We start from the raw sequence: 19,465 nt of genomic DNA, 5'->3' as shown, positions 1-19,465 counted from the left end.
CCCTGCTCGTGTCAGGGGGTGTGTCTTGCTGCTGGGCACCCCATGGGAGGAGGGGTGCTTCACACACTGCACCTGCTCCCAGCACACTCCATGCAGCTCCCATTGACCAGAACCTTACCAACGGGAGCTGCCTGAGCGGTGAGTGCAGCATGCAGTCCTCTACCTCCCTCAGGGAGTGCAGTACAGACGCACGGCAGCATGCGGGGTGTGGCAAGCTGCCTGGGGATCCCACTGGGCTGCTGGCTGGGAGCCACCTGGTAAGCACCTCCCAGCCAGAGCTTCTGCTCCCCAACTGCCTCCCCAGGTCAAAACCTACCATACGTACCCCTGCCCAAGGTCAGAAGCCAACCCCCTGCACCTCATCCTATTCCCCTACCGGGTCAGAACCCAACCGCCTGCACCTCATCCTATTCCCCCTGCCTGGTCAGAACCCAACCCCCTGCACCTCACCCTATTCTCCTACCGGGTCAGAACCCAACCCCCCTGCACCTCATCCTATTCCCCCTGCCTGGTCAGAACCCAACCCCCCTGCACCTCATCCTATTCCCCCTGCCTGGTCAGAACCCAACCCCCCTGCACCTCATCCTATTCCCCTACCGGGTCAGAACCCAACCCCCCTGCACCTCATCCTATTCCCCCTGCCGGGTCAGAACCCAACCCCCCTGCACCTCATCCTATTCCCCCTGCCTGGTCAGAACCCAACCGCCTGCACCTCATCCTATTCCCCTACCGGGTCAGAACCCAACCCCCCTGCACCTCATCCTATTCCCCTACCGGGTCAGAACCCAACCGCCTGCACCTCATCCTATTCCCCTACCGGGTCAGAACCCAACCCCCTGCACCTCACCCTATTCCCCTACCGGGTCAGAACCCAACCCCGCTGCACCTCATCCTATTCCCCTACCGGGTCAGAACCCAACCGCCTGCACCTCATCCAATTCCCCCTGCCGGGTCAGAACCCAACCCCCCTGCACCTCATCCTATTCCCCCTGCCTGGTCAGAACCCAACCGCCTGCACCTCATCCTATTCCCCTACCGGGTCAGAACCCAACCCCCCTGCACCTCATCCTATTCCCCTACCGGGTCAGAACCCAACCGCCTGCACCTCACCCTATTCCCCTACCGGGTCAGAACCCAACCCCCCTGCACCTCATCCTATTCCCCCTGCCTGGTCAGAACCCAACCGCCTGCACCTCATCCTATTCCCCTACCGGGTCAGAACCCAACCCCCCTGCACCTCATCCTATTCCCCTACTGGGTCAGAACCCAACCGCCTGCACCTCATCCTATTCCCCTACCGGGTCAGAACCCAACCCCCCTGCACCTCATCCTATTCCCCTACCGGGTCAGAACCCAACCGCCTGCACCTCACCCTATTCCCCTACCGGGTCAGAACCCAACCCCCCTGCACCTCATCCTATTCCCCCTGCCTGGTCAGAACCCAACCCCCCTGCACCTCATCCTATTCCCCTACTGGGTCAAAACCCAACCGCCTGCACCTCATCCTATTCCCCTACCGGGTCAGAACCCAACGCCCCTGCACCTCACCCTATTCCCCTACCGGGTCAGAACCCAACCGCCTGCACCTCATCCTATTCCCCTACCGGGTCAGAACCCAACCCCCTGCACCTCACCCTATTCCCCTACCGGGTCAGAACCCAACCCTCTGCACCTCATCCTATTCCCCTACCGGGTCAGAACCCAACCCCCCTGCACCTCACCCTATTCCCCTACCGGGTCAGAACCCAACCGCCTGCACCTCATCCTATTCCCCTACCGGGTCAGAACCCAACCCCCCTGCACCTCATCCTATTTACCCTGCCTGGTCAGAACCCAACCCCCCTACACCTCCTCCTATTCCCCCTACCGGGTCAGAACCCAATCCCCCTACACCTCCTCCGATTCCCCGACCGAGTCAAAAACCAACCCCCCTGCACCTCATCCTATTCCCCCTGCCTGGTCAGAACCCAACCCCCCTGAACCTCATCCTATTCCCCTACCGGGTCAGAACCCAACCCCCCTGCACCTCATCCTATTCCCCTACCGGGTCAAAACCCAACCGCCTGCACCTCATCATATTCCCCTACCGGGTCAAAACCCAACCCACCTACACCTCATCCTATTCCCCCTACCGGGTCAGAACCCAATCCTCCTACACCTCCTCCTATTCCCCCTACCGGGTCAGAACCCAATCCCCCTGCTGCTCCTCCTATTCTCCCTGCCTGGTCAGAACCCAACCCCCCTGCACCTCATCCTATTCCCCCTACCGGGTCAGAACCCAACCCCCCTGCACCTCATCCTATTCCCCTACTGGGTCAGAACCCAACCGCCTGCACCTCATCCTATTCCCCTACCGGGTCAGAACCCAACCCCCCTGCACCTCACCCTATTCCCCTACCGGGTCAGAACCCAATCCCCCTGCACCTCATCCTATTCCCCTACCGGGTCAGAACACAACCGCCTGCACCTCATCCTATTTCCCCTGCCTGGTCAGAACCCAACCCCCTGCACCTCACCCTATTCCCCTACCGGGTCAGAACCCAACCCCCCTGCACCTCATCCTATTCCCCTACCGGGTCAGAACCCAACCCCCCTGCACCTCATCCTATTCCCCTACTGGGTCAGAACCCATCCGCCTGCACCTCATCCTATTCCCCTACCGGGTCAAAACCCAACCCACCTGCACCTCATCCTATTTACCCTGCCTGGTCAGAACCCAACCCCCCTACACCTCCTCCTATTCCCCCTACCGGGTCAGAACCCAATCCCCCTACGCCTCCTCCGATTCCCCGACCGAGTCAAAAACCAACCCCCCTGCACCTCATCCTATTCCCCCTGCCTGGTCAGAACCCAACCCCCCTGCACCTCATCCTATTCCCCTACCGGGTCAGAACCCAACCCCCCTGCACCTCATCCTATTCCCCTACTGGGTCAGAACCCAACCGCCTGCACCTCATCCTATTCCCCTACCGGGTCAAAACCCAACCCACCTACACCTCATCCTATTTCCCCTGCCTAGTCAGAACCCAACCCCCCTACACCTCCTCCTATTCCCCCTACCGGGTCAGAACCCAATCCTCCTACACCTCCTCCTATTCCCCCTACCGGGTCAGAACCCAATCCCCCTGCTGCTCCTCCTATTCTCCCTGCCTGGTCAGAACCCAACCCCCCTGCACCTCATCCTATTCCCCCTACCGGGTCAGAACCCAACCGCCTGCACCTCATCCGATTCCCCGACCGAGTCAGAAACCAACCCCCCTACACCTCATCCTATTCCCCCTACCGGGTCAGAACCCAACCCCCCTGCACCTCATCCTATTCCCCTACCGGGTCAGAACCCAACCCCCCTACACCTCATCCTATTCCCCTACCGGGTCAGAACCCAACCGCCTGCACCTCATCCTATTTCCCCTGCCTGGTCAGAACCCAACCCCCCTGCACCTCATCCTATTCCCCCTGCCTGGTCAGAACCCAACCCCCCTGCACCTCATCCTATTCCCCTACCGGGTCAGAACCCAACCCCCCTGCACCTCATCCTATTCCCCTACCGGGTCAGAACCCAACCCCCCTGCACCTCATCCTATTCCCCTGCCGGGTCAGAACCCAACCCCCCTGCACCTCATCCTATTCCCCTACTGGGTCAAAACCCAACCGCCTGCACCTCATCCTATTCCCCTACCGGGTCAGAACCCAACGCCCCTGCACCTCACCCTATTCCCCTACCGGGTCAGAACCCAACCGCCTGCACCTCATCCTATTCCCCTACCGGGTCAGAACCCAACCCTCTGCACCTCACCCTATTCCCCTACCGGGTCAGAACCCAACCCTCTGCACCTCATCCTATTCCCCTACCGGGTCAGAACCCAACCCCCCTGCACCTCATCCTATTCCCCTACTGGGTCAGAACCCAACCGCCTGCACCTCATCCTATTCCCCTACCGGGTCAGAACCCAACCCCCCTGCACCTCACCCTATTCCCCTACCGGGTCAGAACCCAATCCCCCTGCACCTCATCCTATTCCCCTACCGGGTCAGAACCCAACCCCCCTGCACCTCATCCTATTTACCCTGCCTGGTCAGAACCCAACCCCCCTACACCTCCTCCTATTCCCCCTACCGGGTCAGAACCCAATCCCCCTACACCTCCTCCGATTCCCCGACCGAGTCAAAAACCAACCCCCCTGCACCTCATCCTATTCCCCCTGCCTGGTCAGAACCCAACCCCCCTGAACCTCATCCTATTCCCCTACCGGGTCAGAACCCAACCCCCCTGCACCTCATCCTATTCCCCTACCGGGTCAAAACCCAACCGCCTGCACCTCATCATATTCCCCTACCGGGTCAAAACCCAACCCACCTACACCTCATCCTATTCCCCCTACCGGGTCAGAACCCAATCCTCCTACACCTCCTCCTATTCCCCCTACCGGGTCAGAACCCAATCCCCCTGCTGCTCCTCCTATTCTCCCTGCCTGGTCAGAACCCAACCCCCCTGCACCTCATCCTATTCCCCCTACCGGGTCAGAACCCAACCCCCCTGCACCTCATCCTATTCCCCTACTGGGTCAGAACCCAACCGCCTGCACCTCATCCTATTCCCCTACCGGGTCAGAACCCAACCCCCCTGCACCTCACCCTATTCCCCTACCGGGTCAGAACCCAATCCCCCTGCACCTCATCCTATTCCCCTACCGGGTCAGAACACAACCGCCTGCACCTCATCCTATTTCCCCTGCCTGGTCAGAACCCAACCCCCTGCACCTCACCCTATTCCCCTACCGGGTCAGAACCCAACCCCCCTGCACCTCATCCTATTCCCCCTGCCTGGTCAGAACCCAACCCCCCTGCACCTCATCCTATTCCCCTACCGGGTCAGAACCCAACCCCCCTGCACCTCATCCTATTCCCCTACTGGGTCAGAACCCATCCGCCTGCACCTCATCCTATTCCCCTACCGGGTCAAAACCCAACCCACCTGCACCTCATCCTATTTACCCTGCCTGGTCAGAACCCAACCCCCCTACACCTCCTCCTATTCCCCCTACCGGGTCAGAACCCAATCCCCCTACGCCTCCTCCGATTCCCCGACCGAGTCAAAAACCAACCCCCCTGCACCTCATCCTATTCCCCCTGCCTGGTCAGAACCCAACCCCCCTGCACCTCATCCTATTCCCCTACCGGGTCAGAACCCAACCCCCCTGCACCTCATCCTATTCCCCTACTGGGTCAGAACCCAACCGCCTGCACCTCATCCTATTCCCCTACCGGGTCAAAACCCAACCCACCTACACCTCATCCTATTTCCCCTGCCTAGTCAGAACCCAACCCCCCTACACCTCCTCCTATTCCCCCTACCGGGTCAGAACCCAATCCTCCTACACCTCCTCCTATTCCCCCTACCGGGTCAGAACCCAATCCCCCTGCTGCTCCTCCTATTCTCCCTGCCTGGTCAGAACCCAACCCCCCTGCACCTCATCCTATTCCCCCTACCGGGTCAGAACCCAACCGCCTGCACCTCATCCGATTCCCCGACCGAGTCAGAAACCAACCCCCCTACACCTCATCCTATTCCCCCTACCGGGTCAGAACCCAACCCCCCTGCACCTCATCCTATTCCCCTACCGGGTCAGAACCCAACCCCCCTACACCTCATCCTATTCCCCTACCGGGTCAGAACCCAACCGCCTGCACCTCATCCTATTTCCCCTGCCTGGTCAGAACCCAACCCCCCTGCACCTCATCCTATTCCCCCTGCCTGGTCAGAACCCAACCCCCCTGCACCTCATCCTATTCCCCTACCGGGTCAGAACCCAACCCCCCTGCACCTCATCCTATTCCCCTACCGGGTCAGAACCCAACCCCCCTGCACCTCATCCTATTCCCCTGCCGGGTCAGAACCCAACCCCCCTGCACCTCATCCTATTCCCCTACCGGGTCAGAACCCAACCCCCCTACACCTCATCCTATTTCCCCTGCCTGGTCAGAACCCAACCCCCCTACACCTCCTCCTATTCCCCCTACCGGGTCAGAACCCAATCCCCCTACACCACCTCCTATTCCCCCTACCGGGTCAGAACCCAATCCCCCTGCTGCTCCTCCTATTCTGCCTGCCTGGTCAGAACCCAACCCCCCTGCACCTCATCCTATTCCCCCTAACGGGTCAGAACCCAACCGCCTGCACCTCATCCTATTCCCCCTACCGGGTCAGAACCCAACCCCCCTGCACCTCATCCTATTCCCCTACCGGGTCAGAACCCAACCCCCCTGCACCTCATCCTATTCCCCTACCGGGTCAGAACCCAACCCCCCTGCACCTCATCCTATTCCCCATGCCTGGTCAGAACCCAACCCCCCTGCACCTCATCCTATTCCCCTACCGGGTCAGAACCCAACCCCCCTGCACCTCATCCTATTCCCCTACTGGGTCAGAACCCAACCCCCTGCACCTCACCCTATTTACCCTGCCTGGTCAGAACCCAACCCCCCTACACCTCCTCCTATTCCCCCTACCGGGTCAGAACCCAATCCCCCTACGCCTCCTCCGATTCCCCGACCGAGTCAAAAACCAACCCCCCTGCACCTCATCCTATTCCCCCTGCCTGGTCAGAACCCAACCCCCCTGCACCTCATCCTATTCCCCTTCCGGGTCAGAACCCAACCCCCCTGCACCTCATCCTATTCCCCTACTGGGTCAGAACCCAACCGCCTGCACCTCATCCTATTCCCCTACCGGGTCAAAACCCAACCCACCTACACCTCATCCTATTTCCCCTGCCTAGTCAGAACCCAACCCCCCTACACCTCCTCCTATTCCCCCTACCGGGTCAGAACCCAATCCCCCTGCACCTCATCCTATTCCCCCTACCGGGTCAGAACCCAATCCCCCTACACCTCCTCCTATTCCCCCTACCGGGTCAGAACCCAATCCCCCTGCACCTCATCCTATTCCCCTACCGGGTCAGAACCCAACCGCCTGCACCTCATCCTATTTCCCCTGCCTGGTCAGAACCCAACCCCCTGCACCTCACCCTATTCCCCTACCGGGTCAGAACCCAACCCCCCTGCACCTCATCCTATTCCCCCTGCCTGGTCAGAACCCAACCGCCTGCACCTCATCCTATTCCCCTACCGGGTCAGAACCCAACCCCCCTGCACCTCATCCTATTCCCCTACTGGGTCAGAACCCAACCGCCTGCACCTCATCCTATTCCCCTACCGGGTCAGAACCCAACCCCCCTGCACCTCATCCTATTCCCCTACCGGGTCAGAACCCAACCGCCTGCACCTCATCCTATTTCCCCTGCCTGGTCAGAACCCAACCCCCTGCACCTCACCCTATTCCCCTACCGGGTCAGAACCCAACCCCCCTGCACCTCATCCTATTCCCCCTGCCTGGTCAGAACCCAACCCCCCTGCACCTCATCCTATTCCCCTACTGGGTCAGAACCCAACCGCCTGCACCTCATCCTATTCCCCTACCGGGTCAGAACCCAACCCCCCTGCACCTCACCCTATTCCCCTACCGGGTCAGAACCCAACCGCCTGCACCTCATCCTATTCCCCTACCGGGTCAGAACCCAACCCCCTGCACCTCACCCTATTCCCCTACCGGGTCAGAACCCAACCCCCCTGCACCTCATCCTATTCCCCTACCGGGTCAGAACCCAACCGCCTGCACCTCATCCTATTTCCCCTGCCTGGTCAGAACCCAACCCCCTGCACCTCACCCTATTCCCCTACCGGGTCAGAACCCAACCCCCCTGCACCTCATCCTATTCCCCTACTGGGTCAGAACCCAACCGCCTGCACCTCATCCTATTCCCCTACCGGGTCAGAACCCAACCCCCCTGCACCTCATCCTATTCCTCTACTGGGTCAGAACCCAACCGCCTGCACCTCATCCTATTCCCCTACCGGGTCAGAACCCAACCCCCCTGCACCTCACCCTATTCCCCTACCGGGTCAGAACCCAATCCCCCTGCACCTCATCCTATTCCCCTACCGGGTCAGAACCCAACCCCCTGCACCTCATCCTATTCCCCTACCGGGTCAGAACCCAACCCCCCTGCACCTCATCCTATTCCCCTACTGGGTCAGAACCCAACCGCCTGCACCTCATCCTATTCCCCTACCGGGTCAAAACCCAACCCACCTGCACCTCATCCTATTCCCCTACCGGGTCAAAACCCAACCCACCTGCACCTCATCCTATTTCCCCTGCCTGGTCAGAACCCAACCCCCTGCACCTCACCCTATTCCCCTACCGGGTCAGAACCCAACCCCCCTGCACCTCATCCTATTCCCCCTGCCTGGTCAGAACCCAACCGCCTGCACCTCATCCTATTCCCCTACCGGGTCAGAACCCAACCCCCCTGCACCTCATCCTATTCCCCTACTGGGTCAGAACCCAACCGCCTGCACCTCATCCTATTCCCCTACCGGGTCAGAACCCAACCCCCCTGCACCTCATCCTATTCCCCTACCGGGTCAGAACCCAACCGCCTGCACCTCATCCTATTTCCCCTGCCTGGTCAGAACCCAACCCCCTGCACCTCACCCTATTCCCCTACCGGGTCAGAACCCAACCCCCCTGCACCTCATCCTATTCCCCTACCGGGTCAGAACCCAACCGCCTGCACCTCATCCTATTTCCCCTGCCTGGTCAGAACCCAACCCCCTGCACCTCACCCTATTCCCCTACCGGGTCAGAACCCAACCCCCCTGCACCTCATCCTATTCCCCTACTGGGTCAGAACCCAACCGCCTGCACCTCATCCTATTCCCCTACCGGGTCAGAACCCAACCCCCCTGCACCTCATCCTATTCCTCTACTGGGTCAGAACCCAACCGCCTGCACCTCATCCTATTCCCCTACCGGGTCAGAACCCAACCCCCCTGCACCTCACCCTATTCCCCTACCGGGTCAGAACCCAATCCCCCTGCACCTCATCCTATTCCCCTACCGGGTCAGAACCCAACCCCCTGCACCTCATCCTATTCCCCTACCGGGTCAGAACCCAACCCCCCTGCACCTCATCCTATTCCCCTACTGGGTCAGAACCCAACCGCCTGCACCTCATCCTATTCCCCTACCGGGTCAAAACCCAACCCACCTGCACCTCATCCTATTCCCCTACCGGGTCAAAACCCAACCCACCTGCACCTCATCCTATTTACCCTGCCTGTTCAGAACCCAACCCCCCTACACCTCCTCCTATTCCCCCTACCGGGTCAGAACCCAACCCCCCTGCACCTCATCCTATTCCCCTACCGGGTCAGAACACAACCCCCCTACACCTCATCCTATTCCCCTACCGGGTCAGAACCCAACCGCCTGCACCTCATCCTATTTCCCCTGCCTGGTCAGAACCCAACCCCCCTGCACCTCATCCTATTCCCCCTGCCTGGTCAGAACCCAACCCCCCTGCACCTCATCCTATTCCCCTACCGGGTCAGAACCCAACCCCCCTGCACCTCATCCTATTCCCCTACCGGGTCAGAACCCAACCCCCCTGCACCTCATCCTATTCCCCTGCCGGGTCAGAACCCAACCCCCCTGCACCTCATCCTATTCCCCTACCGGGTCAGAACCCAACCCCCCTACACCTCATCCTATTCCCCTACCGGGTCAGAACCCAACCGCCTGCACCTCATCCTATTCCCCTACCGGGTCAGAACCCAACCCCCCTGCACCTCATCCTATTCCCCTGCCGGGTCAGAACCCAACCCCCCTGCACCTCATCCTATTCCCCTACCGGGTCAGAACCCAACCCCCCTACACCTCATCCTATTCCCCTACCGGGTCAGAACCCAACCGCCTGCACCTCATCCTATTTCCCCTGCCTGGTCAGAACCCAACCCCCCTACACCTCCTCCTATTCCCCCTACCGGGTCAGAACCCAATCCCCCTACACCACCTCCTATTCCCCCTACCGGGTCAGAACCCAATCCCCCTGCTGCTCCTCCTATTCTGCCTGCCTGGTCAGAACCCAACCCCCCTGCACCTCATCCTATTCCCCCTAACGGGTCAGAACCCAACCGCCTGCACCTCATCCTATTCCCCTACCGGGTCAAAACCCAACCCACCTACACCTCATCCTATTTCCCCTGCCTAGTCAGAACCCAACCCCCCTACACCTCCTCCTATTCCCCCTACCGGGTCAGAACCCAATCCCCCTGCACCTCATCCTATTCCCCCTACCGGGTCAGAACCCAATCCCCCTACACCTCCTCCTATTCCCCCTACCGGGTCAGAACCCAATCCCCCTGCACCTCATCCTATTCCCCTACCGGGTCAGAACCCAACCGCCTGCACCTCATCCTATTTCCCCTGCCTGGTCAGAACCCAACCCCCTGCACCTCACCCTATTCCCCTACCGGGTCAGAACCCAACCCACCTGCACCTCATCCTATTTACCCTGCCTGGTCAGAACCCAACCCCCCTACACCTCCTCCTATTCCCCCTACCGGGTCAGAACCCAATCCCCCTACACCTCCTCCGATTCCCCGACCGAGTCAAAAACCAACCCCCCTGCACCTCATCCTATTCCCCCTGCCTGGTCAGAACCCAACCCCCCTGAACCTCATCCTATTCCCCTACTGGGTCAGAACCCAACCGCCTGCACCTCATCCTATTCCCCTACCGGGTCAAAACCCAACCCACCTACACCTCATCCTATTTCCCCTGCCTAGTCAGAACCCAACCCCCCTACACCTCCTCCTATTCCCCCTACCGGGTCAGAACCCAATCCTCCTACACCTCCTCCTATTCCCCCTACCGGGTCAGAACCCAATCCCCCTGCTGCTCCTCCTATTCTCCCTGCCTGGTCAGAACCCAACCCCCCTGCACCTCATCCTATTCCCCCTACCGGGTCAGAACCCAACCGCCTGCACCTCATCCGATTCCCCCTACCGGGTCAGAACCCAACCCCCCTACACCTCATCCTATTCCCCTACCGGGTCAGAACCCAACCGCCTGCACCTCATCCTATTTCCCCTGCCTGGTCAGAACCCAACCCCCCTGCACCTCATCCTATTCCCCCTGCCGGGTCAGAACCCAACCGCCTGCACCTCATCCTATTCCCCTACCGGGTCAGAACCCAACCCGCCTGCACCTCATCCTATTCCCCTACTGGGTCAGAACCCAACCGCCTGCACCTCATCCTATTCCCCTACCGGGTCAGAACCCAACCCCCCTGCACCTCATCCTATTCCCCTACCGGGTCAGAACCCAACCCCCCTGCACCTCATCCTATTCCCCTACCGGGTCAGAACCCAACCGCCTGCACCTCATCCTATTTCCCCTGCCTGGTCAGAACCCAACCCCCCTACACCTCCTCCTATTCCCCCTACCGGGTCAGAACCCAATCCCCCTACACCTCCTCCTATTCCCCCTACCGGGTCAGAACCCAATCCCCCTACACCTCCTCCTATTCCCCCTACCGGGTCAGAACCCAATCCCCCTGCACCTCATCCTATTCCCCTACCGGGTCAGAACCCAACCGCCTGCACCTCATCCTATTTCCCCTGCCTGGTCAGAACCCAACCCCCTGCACCTCACCCTATTCCCCTACCGGGTCAGAACCCAACCCCCCTGCACCTCATCCTATTCCCCCTGCCTGGTCAGAACCCAACCGCCTGCACCTCATCCTATTCCCCTACCGGGTCAGAACCCAACCCCCCTGCACCTCATCCTATTCCCCTACCGGGTCAGAACCCAACCCCCCTGCACCTCACCCTATTCCCCTACCGGGTCAGAACCCAATCCCCCTGCACCTCATCCTATTCCCCTACCGGGTCAGAACACAACCGCCTGCACCTCATCCTATTTCCCCTGCCTGGTCAGAACCCAACCCCCTGCACCTCACCCTATTCCCCTACCGGGTCAGAACCCAACCCCCCTGCACCTCATCCTATTCCCCCTGCCTGGTCAGAACCCAACCCCCCTGCACCTCATCCTATTCCCCTACCGGGTCAGAACCCAACCCCCCTGCACCTCATCCTATTCCCCTACTGGGTCAGAACCCAACCGCCTGCACCTCATCCTATTCCCCTACCGGGTCAAAACCCAACCCCCCTACACCTCCTCCTATTCCCCCTACCGGGTCAGAACCCAATCCCCCTGCTGCTCCTCCTATTCTCCCTGCCTGGTCAGAACCCAACCCCCCTGCACCTCATCCTATTCCCCCTACCGGGTCAGAACCCAACCGCCTGCACCTCATCCGATTCCCCGACCGAGTCAGAAACCAACCCCCCTACACCTCATCCTATTCCCCCTACCGGGTCAGAACCCAACCCCCCTACACCTCATCCTATTCCCCCTACCGGGTCAGAACCCAACCCCCCTGCACCTCATCCTATTCCCCTACCGGGTCAGAACCCAACCCCCCTACACCTCATCCTATTCCCCTACCGGGTCAGAACCCAACCGCCTGCACCTCATCCTATTTCCCCTGCCTGGTCAGAACCCAACCCCCCTGCACCTCATCCTATTCCCCCTGCCTGGTCAGAACCCAACCCCCCTGCACCTCATCCTATTCCCCTACCGGGTCAGAACCCAACCCCCCTGCACCTCATCCTATTCCCCTACTGGGTCAGAACCCAACCGCCTGCACCTCATCCTATTCCCCTACCGGGTCAGAACCCAACCCCCCTGCACCTCATCCTATTCCCCTACCGGGTCAGAACCCAACCCCCCTGCACCTCATCCTATTCCCCTACCGGGTCAGAACCCAACCGCCTGCACCTCATCCTATTTCCCCTGCCTGGTCAGAACCCAACCCCCCTACACCTCCTCCTATTCCCCCTACCGGGTCAGAACCCAATCCCCCTACACCTCCTCCTATTCCCCCTACCGGGTCAGAACCCAACCGCCTGCACCTCATCCTATTTCCCCTGCCTGGTCAGAACCCAACCCCCTGCACCTCACCCTATTCCCCTACCGGGTCAGAACCCAACCCCCCTGCACCTCATCATATTCCCCCTGCCTGGTCAGAACCCAACCGCCTGCACCTCATCCTATTCCCCTACCGGGTCAGAACCCAACCCCCCTGCACCTCATCCTATTCCCCTATTGGGTCAGAACCCAACCGCCTGCACCTCATCCTATTCCCCTACCGGGTCAGAACCCAACCCCCGTGCACCTCACCCTATTCCCCTACCGGGTCAGAACCCAATCCCCCTGCACCTCATCCTATTCCCCTACCGTGTCAGAACCCAACCCCCCTGCACCTCATCCTATTCCCCTACCGGGTCAGAACCCAACCCCCCTGCACCTCATCCTATTCCCCTGCCGGGTCAGAACCCAACCCCCCTGCACCTCATCCTATTCCCCTACCGGGTCAGAACCCAACCGCCTGCACCTCATCCTATTTCCCCTGCCTGGTCAGAACCCAACCCCCCTACACCTCCTCCTATTCCCCCTACCGGGTCAGAACCCAATCCCCCTACACCTCCTCCTATTCCCCCTACCGGGTCAGAACCCAATCCCCCAGCTGCTCCTCCTATTCTGCCTGCCTGGTCAGAACCCAACCCCCCTGCACCTCATCCTATTCCCCCTAACGGGTCAGAACCCAACCGCCTGCACCTCATCCTATTCCCCCTACCGGGTCAGAACCCAACCCCCCTGCACCTCAGCCTATTCCCCCTTCCGGGTCAGAACCCAACCGCTTGCACCTCATCCTATTCCCCTACCGGGTCAGAACCCAACCCCCCTGCAACTCATCCTATTCCCCCTTCCGGGTCAGAACCCAACCGCCTGCACCTCATCCTATTCCCCGACCGAGTCAGAAACCAACCCCCCTACACCTCATCCTATTCCCCCTACCCGGTCAGAACCAAACCCCCCTGCACCTCATCCTATTCCCCCTACCGGGTCAGAACCTAACCCCCCTGCACCTCATCCTATTCCCTGAGCGAGTCAGAACCCAACCCCCCTGCACCTCATCCTATTCCCCTACCGGGTCAGAACCCAACCCCCTGCACCTCATCCTATTTCCCCTGCCGGGTCAGAACCCAACCCCCCTGCACCTCATCCTATTCCCCCTGCCGGGTCAGAACCCAACCCCCCTGCACCTCATCCTATTCCCCTAACAGGTCAGAACCCAACCCCCCTGCACCTCATCCTATTCCGCTACCGGTTCAGAACCCAACCCCCTGCACCTCATCCTATTCCCCTACCGGGTCAGAACCCAACCCCCCTGCACCTCATCCTATTCCCCTACCGGGTCAGAACCCAATCCCCCTACACCTCATCCTATTCCCCCACTGAGTCAGAAACCAACCCCCCTACACCTCATCCTATTCCCCTACCGGGTCAGAACCCAACCCCCCTGCACCTCATCCTATTCCCCCTACCGGGTCAGAACCCAACCGCCTGCACCTCATCCTATTCCCCGACCGAGTCAGAAACCAACCCCCCTACACCTCATCCTATTCCCCCTACCGGATCAGAACCCAACCCCCCTGCACCTCATCCTATTCCCCCTGCCTGGTCAGAACCCAACCCCCCTGAACCTCATCCTATTCCCCTACCGGGTCAGAACCCAACCCCCCTGCACCTCATCCTATTCCCCTACTGGGTCAGAACCCAACCGCCTGCACCTCATCCTATTCCCCTACCGGGTCAAAACCCAACCCACCTACACCTCATCCTATTTCCCCTGCCTAGTCAGAACCCAACCCCCCTACACCTCCTCCTATTCCCCCTACCGGGTCAGAACCCAATCCTCCTACACCTCCTCCTATTCCCCCTACCGGGTCAGAACCCAACCCCCCTGCACCTCATCCTATTCCCCCTACCGGGTCAGAACCCAACCGCCTGCACCTCATCCGATTCCCCGACCGAGTCAGAAACCAACCCCCCTACATCTCATCCTATTCCCCTACCGGGTCAGAACCCAACCCCCCTACACCTCATCCTATTCCCCTACCGGGTCAGAACCCAACCGCCTGCACCTCATCCTATTTCCCCTGCCTGGTCAGAACCCAACCCCCCTGCACCTCATCCTATTCCCCCTACCGGGTCAGAACCCAACCCCCCTGCACCTCATCCTATTCCCCTACCGGGTCAGAACCCAACCCCCCTGCACCTCATCCTATTCCCCTGCCTGGTCAGAACCCAACCGCCTGCACCTCATCCTATTCCCCTAACAGGTCAGAACCCAACCCCCCTGCACCTCACCCTATTCCCCTACCGGGTCAGAACCCAACCCCCCTGCACCTCATCCTATTCCCCCTGCCTGGTCAGAACCCAACCCCCCTGCACCTCATCCTATTCCCCCTACCGGGTCAGAACCCAACCCCCCTACACCTCATCCTATTCCCCTACCGGGTCAGAACCCAACCCCCCTACACCTCATCCTATTCCCCTACCGGGTCAGAACCCAACCGCCTGCACCTCATCCTATTTCCCCTGCCTGGTCAGAACCCAACCCCCCTGCACCTCATCCTATTCCCCCTGCCTGGTCAGAACCCAACCCCCCTGCACCTCATCCTATTCCCCTACCGGGTCAGAACCCAACCCCCCTGCACCTCATCCTATTCCCCTACTGGGTCAGAACCCAACCGCCTGCACCTCATCCTATTCCCCTACCGGGTCAGAACCCAACCCCCCTGCACCTCATCCTATTCCCCTACCGGGTCAGAACCCAACCCCCCTACACCTCATCCTATTCCCCTACCGGGTCAGAACCCAACCGCCTGCACCTCATCCTATTTCCCCTGCCTGGTCAGAACCCAACCCCCCTACACCTCCTCCTATTCCCCCTACCGGGTCAGAACCCAATCCCCCTACACCTCCTCCTATTCCCCCTACCGGGTCAGAACCCAACCGCCTGCACCTCATCCTATTTCCCCTGCCTGGTCAGAACCCAACCCCCTGCACCTCACCCTATTCCCCTACCGGGTCAGAACCCAACCCCCCTGCACCTCATCATATTCCCCCTGCCTGGTCAGAACCCAACCGCCTGCACCTCATCCTATTCCCCTACCGGGTCAGAACCCAACCCCCCTGCACCTCATCCTATTCCCCTACTGGGTCAGAACCCAACCGCCTGCACCTCATCCTATTCCCCTACCGGGTCAGAACCCAAACCCCGTGCACCTCACCCTATTCCCCTACCGGGTCAGAACCCAATCCCCCTGCACCTCATCCTATTCCCCTACCGGGTCAGAACACAACCGCCTTCACCTCATCCTATTTCCCCTGCCTGGTCAGAACCCAACCCCCTGCACCTCACCCTATTCCCCTACCGGGTCAGAACCCAACCCCCCTGCACCTCATCCTATTCCCCCTGCCTGGTCAGAACCCAACCCCCCTGCACCTCATCCTATTCCCCTACCGGGTCAAAACCCAACCCACCTGCACCTCATCCTATTTACCCTGCCTGGTCAGAACCCAACCCCCCTACACCTCCTCCTATTCCCCCTACCGGGTCAGAACCCAATCCCCCTACGCCTCCTCCGATTCCCCGACCGAGTCAAAAACCAACCCCCCTGCACCTCATCCTATTCCCCCTGCCTGGTCAGAACCCAACCCCCCTGCACCTCATCCTATTCCCCTACCGGGTCAGAACCCAACCCCCCTGCACCTCATCCTATTCCCCTACTGGGTCAGAACCCAACCGCCTGCACCTCATCATATTCCCCTACCGGGTCAAAACCCAACCCACCTACACCTCATCCTATTTCCCCTGCCTAGTCAGAACCCAACCCCCCTACACCTCCTCCTATTCCCCCTACCGGGTCAGAACCCAATCCTCCTACACCTCCTCCTATTCCCCCTACCGGGTCAGAACCCAATCCCCCTGCTGCTCCTCCTATTCTCCCTGCCTGGTCAGAACCCAACCCCCCTGCACCTCATCCTATTCCCCCTACCGGGTCAGAACCCAACCCCCCTGCACCTCATCCTATTCCCCTACCGGGTCAGAACCCAACCCCCCTACACCTCATCCTATTCCCCTACCGGGTCAGAACCCAACCGCCTGCACCTCATCCTATTTCCCCTGCCTGGTCAGAACCCAACCCCCCTGCACCTCATCCTATTCCCCCTGCCTGGTCAGAACCCAACCCCCCTGCACCTCATCCTATTCCCCTACTGGGTCAGAACCCAACCCCCCTGCACCTCATCCTATTCCCCCTACCGGGTCAGAACCCAACCCCCCTGCACCTCATCCTATTCCCCTACTGGGTCAGAACCCAACCCCCCTGCACCTCATCCTATTCCCCTACTGGGTCAGAACCCAACCGCCTGCACCTCATCCTATTCCCCTACCGGGTCAGAACCCAACCCCCCTGCACCTCATCCTATTCCCCTACCGGGTCAGAACCCAACCCCCCTACACCTCATCCTATTCCCCTACCGGGTCAGAACCCAACCGCCTGCACCTCATCCTATTTCCCCTGCCTGGTCAGAACCCAACCCCCCTACACCTCCTCCTATTCCCCCTACCGGGTCAGAACCCAATCCCCCTACACCTCCTCCTATTCCCCCTACCGGGTCAGAACCCAATCCCCCTGCTGCTCCTCCTATTCTGCCTGCCTGGTCAGAACCCAACCCCCCTGCACCTCATCCTATTCCCCCTAACGGGTCAGAACCCAACCGCCTGCACCTCATCCTATTCCCCCTACCGGGTCAGAACCCAACCCCCCTGCACCTCAGCCTATTCCCCCTTCCGGGTCAGAACCCAACCGCCTGCACCTCATCCTATTCCCCTACCGGGTCAGAACCCAACCCCCCTGCAACTCATCCTATTCCCCCTTCCGGGTCAGAACCCAACCGCCTGCACCTCATCCTATTCCCCGACCGAGTCAGAAACCAACCCCCCTACACCTCATCCTATTCCCCCTACCCGGTCAGAACCAAACCCCCCTGCACCTCATCCTATTCCCCCTACCGGGTCAGAACCCAACCCCCCTGCACCTCATCCTATTCCCTGAGCGAGTCAGAACCCAACCCCCCTGCACCTCATCCTATTCCCCTACCGGGTCAGAACCCAACCCCCTGCACCTCATCCTATTTCCCCTGCCGGGTCAGAACCCAACCCCCCTGCACCTCATCCTATTCCCCCTGCCGGCTCAGAACCCAACCCCCCTGCACCTCATCCTATTCCCCTAACAGGTCAGAACCCAACCCCCCTGCACCTCATCCTATTCCGCTACCGGTTCAGAACCCAACCCCCTGCACCTCATCCTATTCCCCTACCGGGTCAGAACCCAACCCCCCTGCACCTCATCCTATTCCCCTACCGTGTCAGAACCCAACCCCCTGCACCTCATCCTATTCCCCCTACCTGGTCAGAACCCAACCCCCCTGCACCTCATCCTATTCCCCTACCGGGTCAGAACCCAACCCCCCTGCACCTCATCCTATTCCCCCTGCCGGGTCAGAACCCAACCCCCCTGCACCTCATCCCATTCCCCTACCGGGCCAGAACCCGCCCCCCCTGCCAGGTTAGAATCCATGTCTGCTCCCAAACCCGCTGCTAGACTCTGCACCCCTTGCCGCAGATCACAACTCCCCCCCAGACTCCCCACGTCCTCCTGCTCCCAGCTAGGGATGTTCCTGGTTTGCTGGTTACGGTTAACTGCTAGGGGATGGAGTCCGAACTGAGACCCCGCACCTCCTCCATTAGGATCATGGAAGAGTACAGTCCTTGACCCCGTATCTAATTCTTGGAGGGCACCCCCTCTCCCATCATGCTGGCAGGTGGCCCTACCTGGGGACTGGTGATGGTTACCCACTGCAGCCGATCCTTGCTCATCAGGTACTCGAAGGCCAGCTCCAGCTTCACCTCTGCTTTCCCCGGGCTGCTCCCCAGGGGCCCGCTGCTTGTGGGAACCTGAAGAAGAGAAGGGTGACCCCAGGGACTGCCCCTGCCCAGGCTGCCAGCAGGGCACCAAGCCCCTCCCCAGCTCCTACAGAGCCCTTCTGTCCATTGAGTGATGGGACAGGTGGCTGCCCAGACCAATGTGCCTTTCTGCACAGCTAGAGACCCCATCCCTGCCCCAGGCTCCCTCGCCCCCGGTACCAGGCACTCAGACACCCTGAGGCAAGGCGGAAGCTCATGCAATCTCCAGCAGTCCCCATGGGCACTGCAGGGCTGGCTGGCACAGTGGGTGAGCGTGAGCTGGGCTGCAGCAGGCAAGGCGCACTCACCGAGGACGTGACCCGCCAGCATCGCATGCGTGTCACCTTGAAGCTGCCCTCTTTGATCTGATCACTGGGCAGCCGCACCTGGAAGTTGAGCTCATTGTTGCCGGCACTCACAACGACCTGGCAGCCCTTCTCGGGGAAGTCGGTGATGCAAGGCTCGAACTTGAGATACCCGTAGTACTTCAGGGTCTGCGCCAGGCGGATGAACTACAGGGAGAGCCGGGCACAGGTTCAGTGCCAGGCTCCACCCAGCCTGGCTCCTCTGCTCCCTGATAGAGAACGGCCGGGGGGTAGAAACATCCCCTAAGTCCT

At 60.3% G+C, this 19,465-nt stretch overlaps 1 protein-coding gene across 3 annotated transcripts in view; it reads right to left on the bottom strand.

The window, feature by feature from the left end:
* The window catches only part of SNX17 (sorting nexin 17), a 65,968-nt gene that overhangs the window by 1,298 nt on the left and 45,205 nt on the right, over positions 1-19,465 (bottom strand). For 2 of the 3 annotated variants that reach the window (XM_075916276.1, XM_075916279.1), the window contains 2 exons: positions 19,157-19,360; positions 18,717-18,839 (listed from right to left, as the gene is read on the bottom strand). In XM_075916276.1, coding sequence (XP_075772391.1) covers positions 18,717-18,839; positions 19,157-19,360 — 327 coding nt within the window. The remainder of the gene's footprint in view (positions 1-18,716; positions 18,840-19,156; positions 19,361-19,465) is intronic. The other variant, XM_075916278.1, reaches the window with a different exon arrangement.

The sequence above is a fragment of the Pelodiscus sinensis genome, unplaced genomic scaffold (genome assembly GCF_049634645.1).
Source record: "Pelodiscus sinensis isolate JC-2024 unplaced genomic scaffold, ASM4963464v1 ctg80, whole genome shotgun sequence".
Classification (NCBI taxonomy): domain Eukaryota; kingdom Metazoa; phylum Chordata; order Testudines; family Trionychidae; genus Pelodiscus; species Pelodiscus sinensis.
The sequence above is the reverse complement of the archived record's forward strand: the minus strand, read 5'-3'. Positions and strand labels throughout refer to the sequence as shown.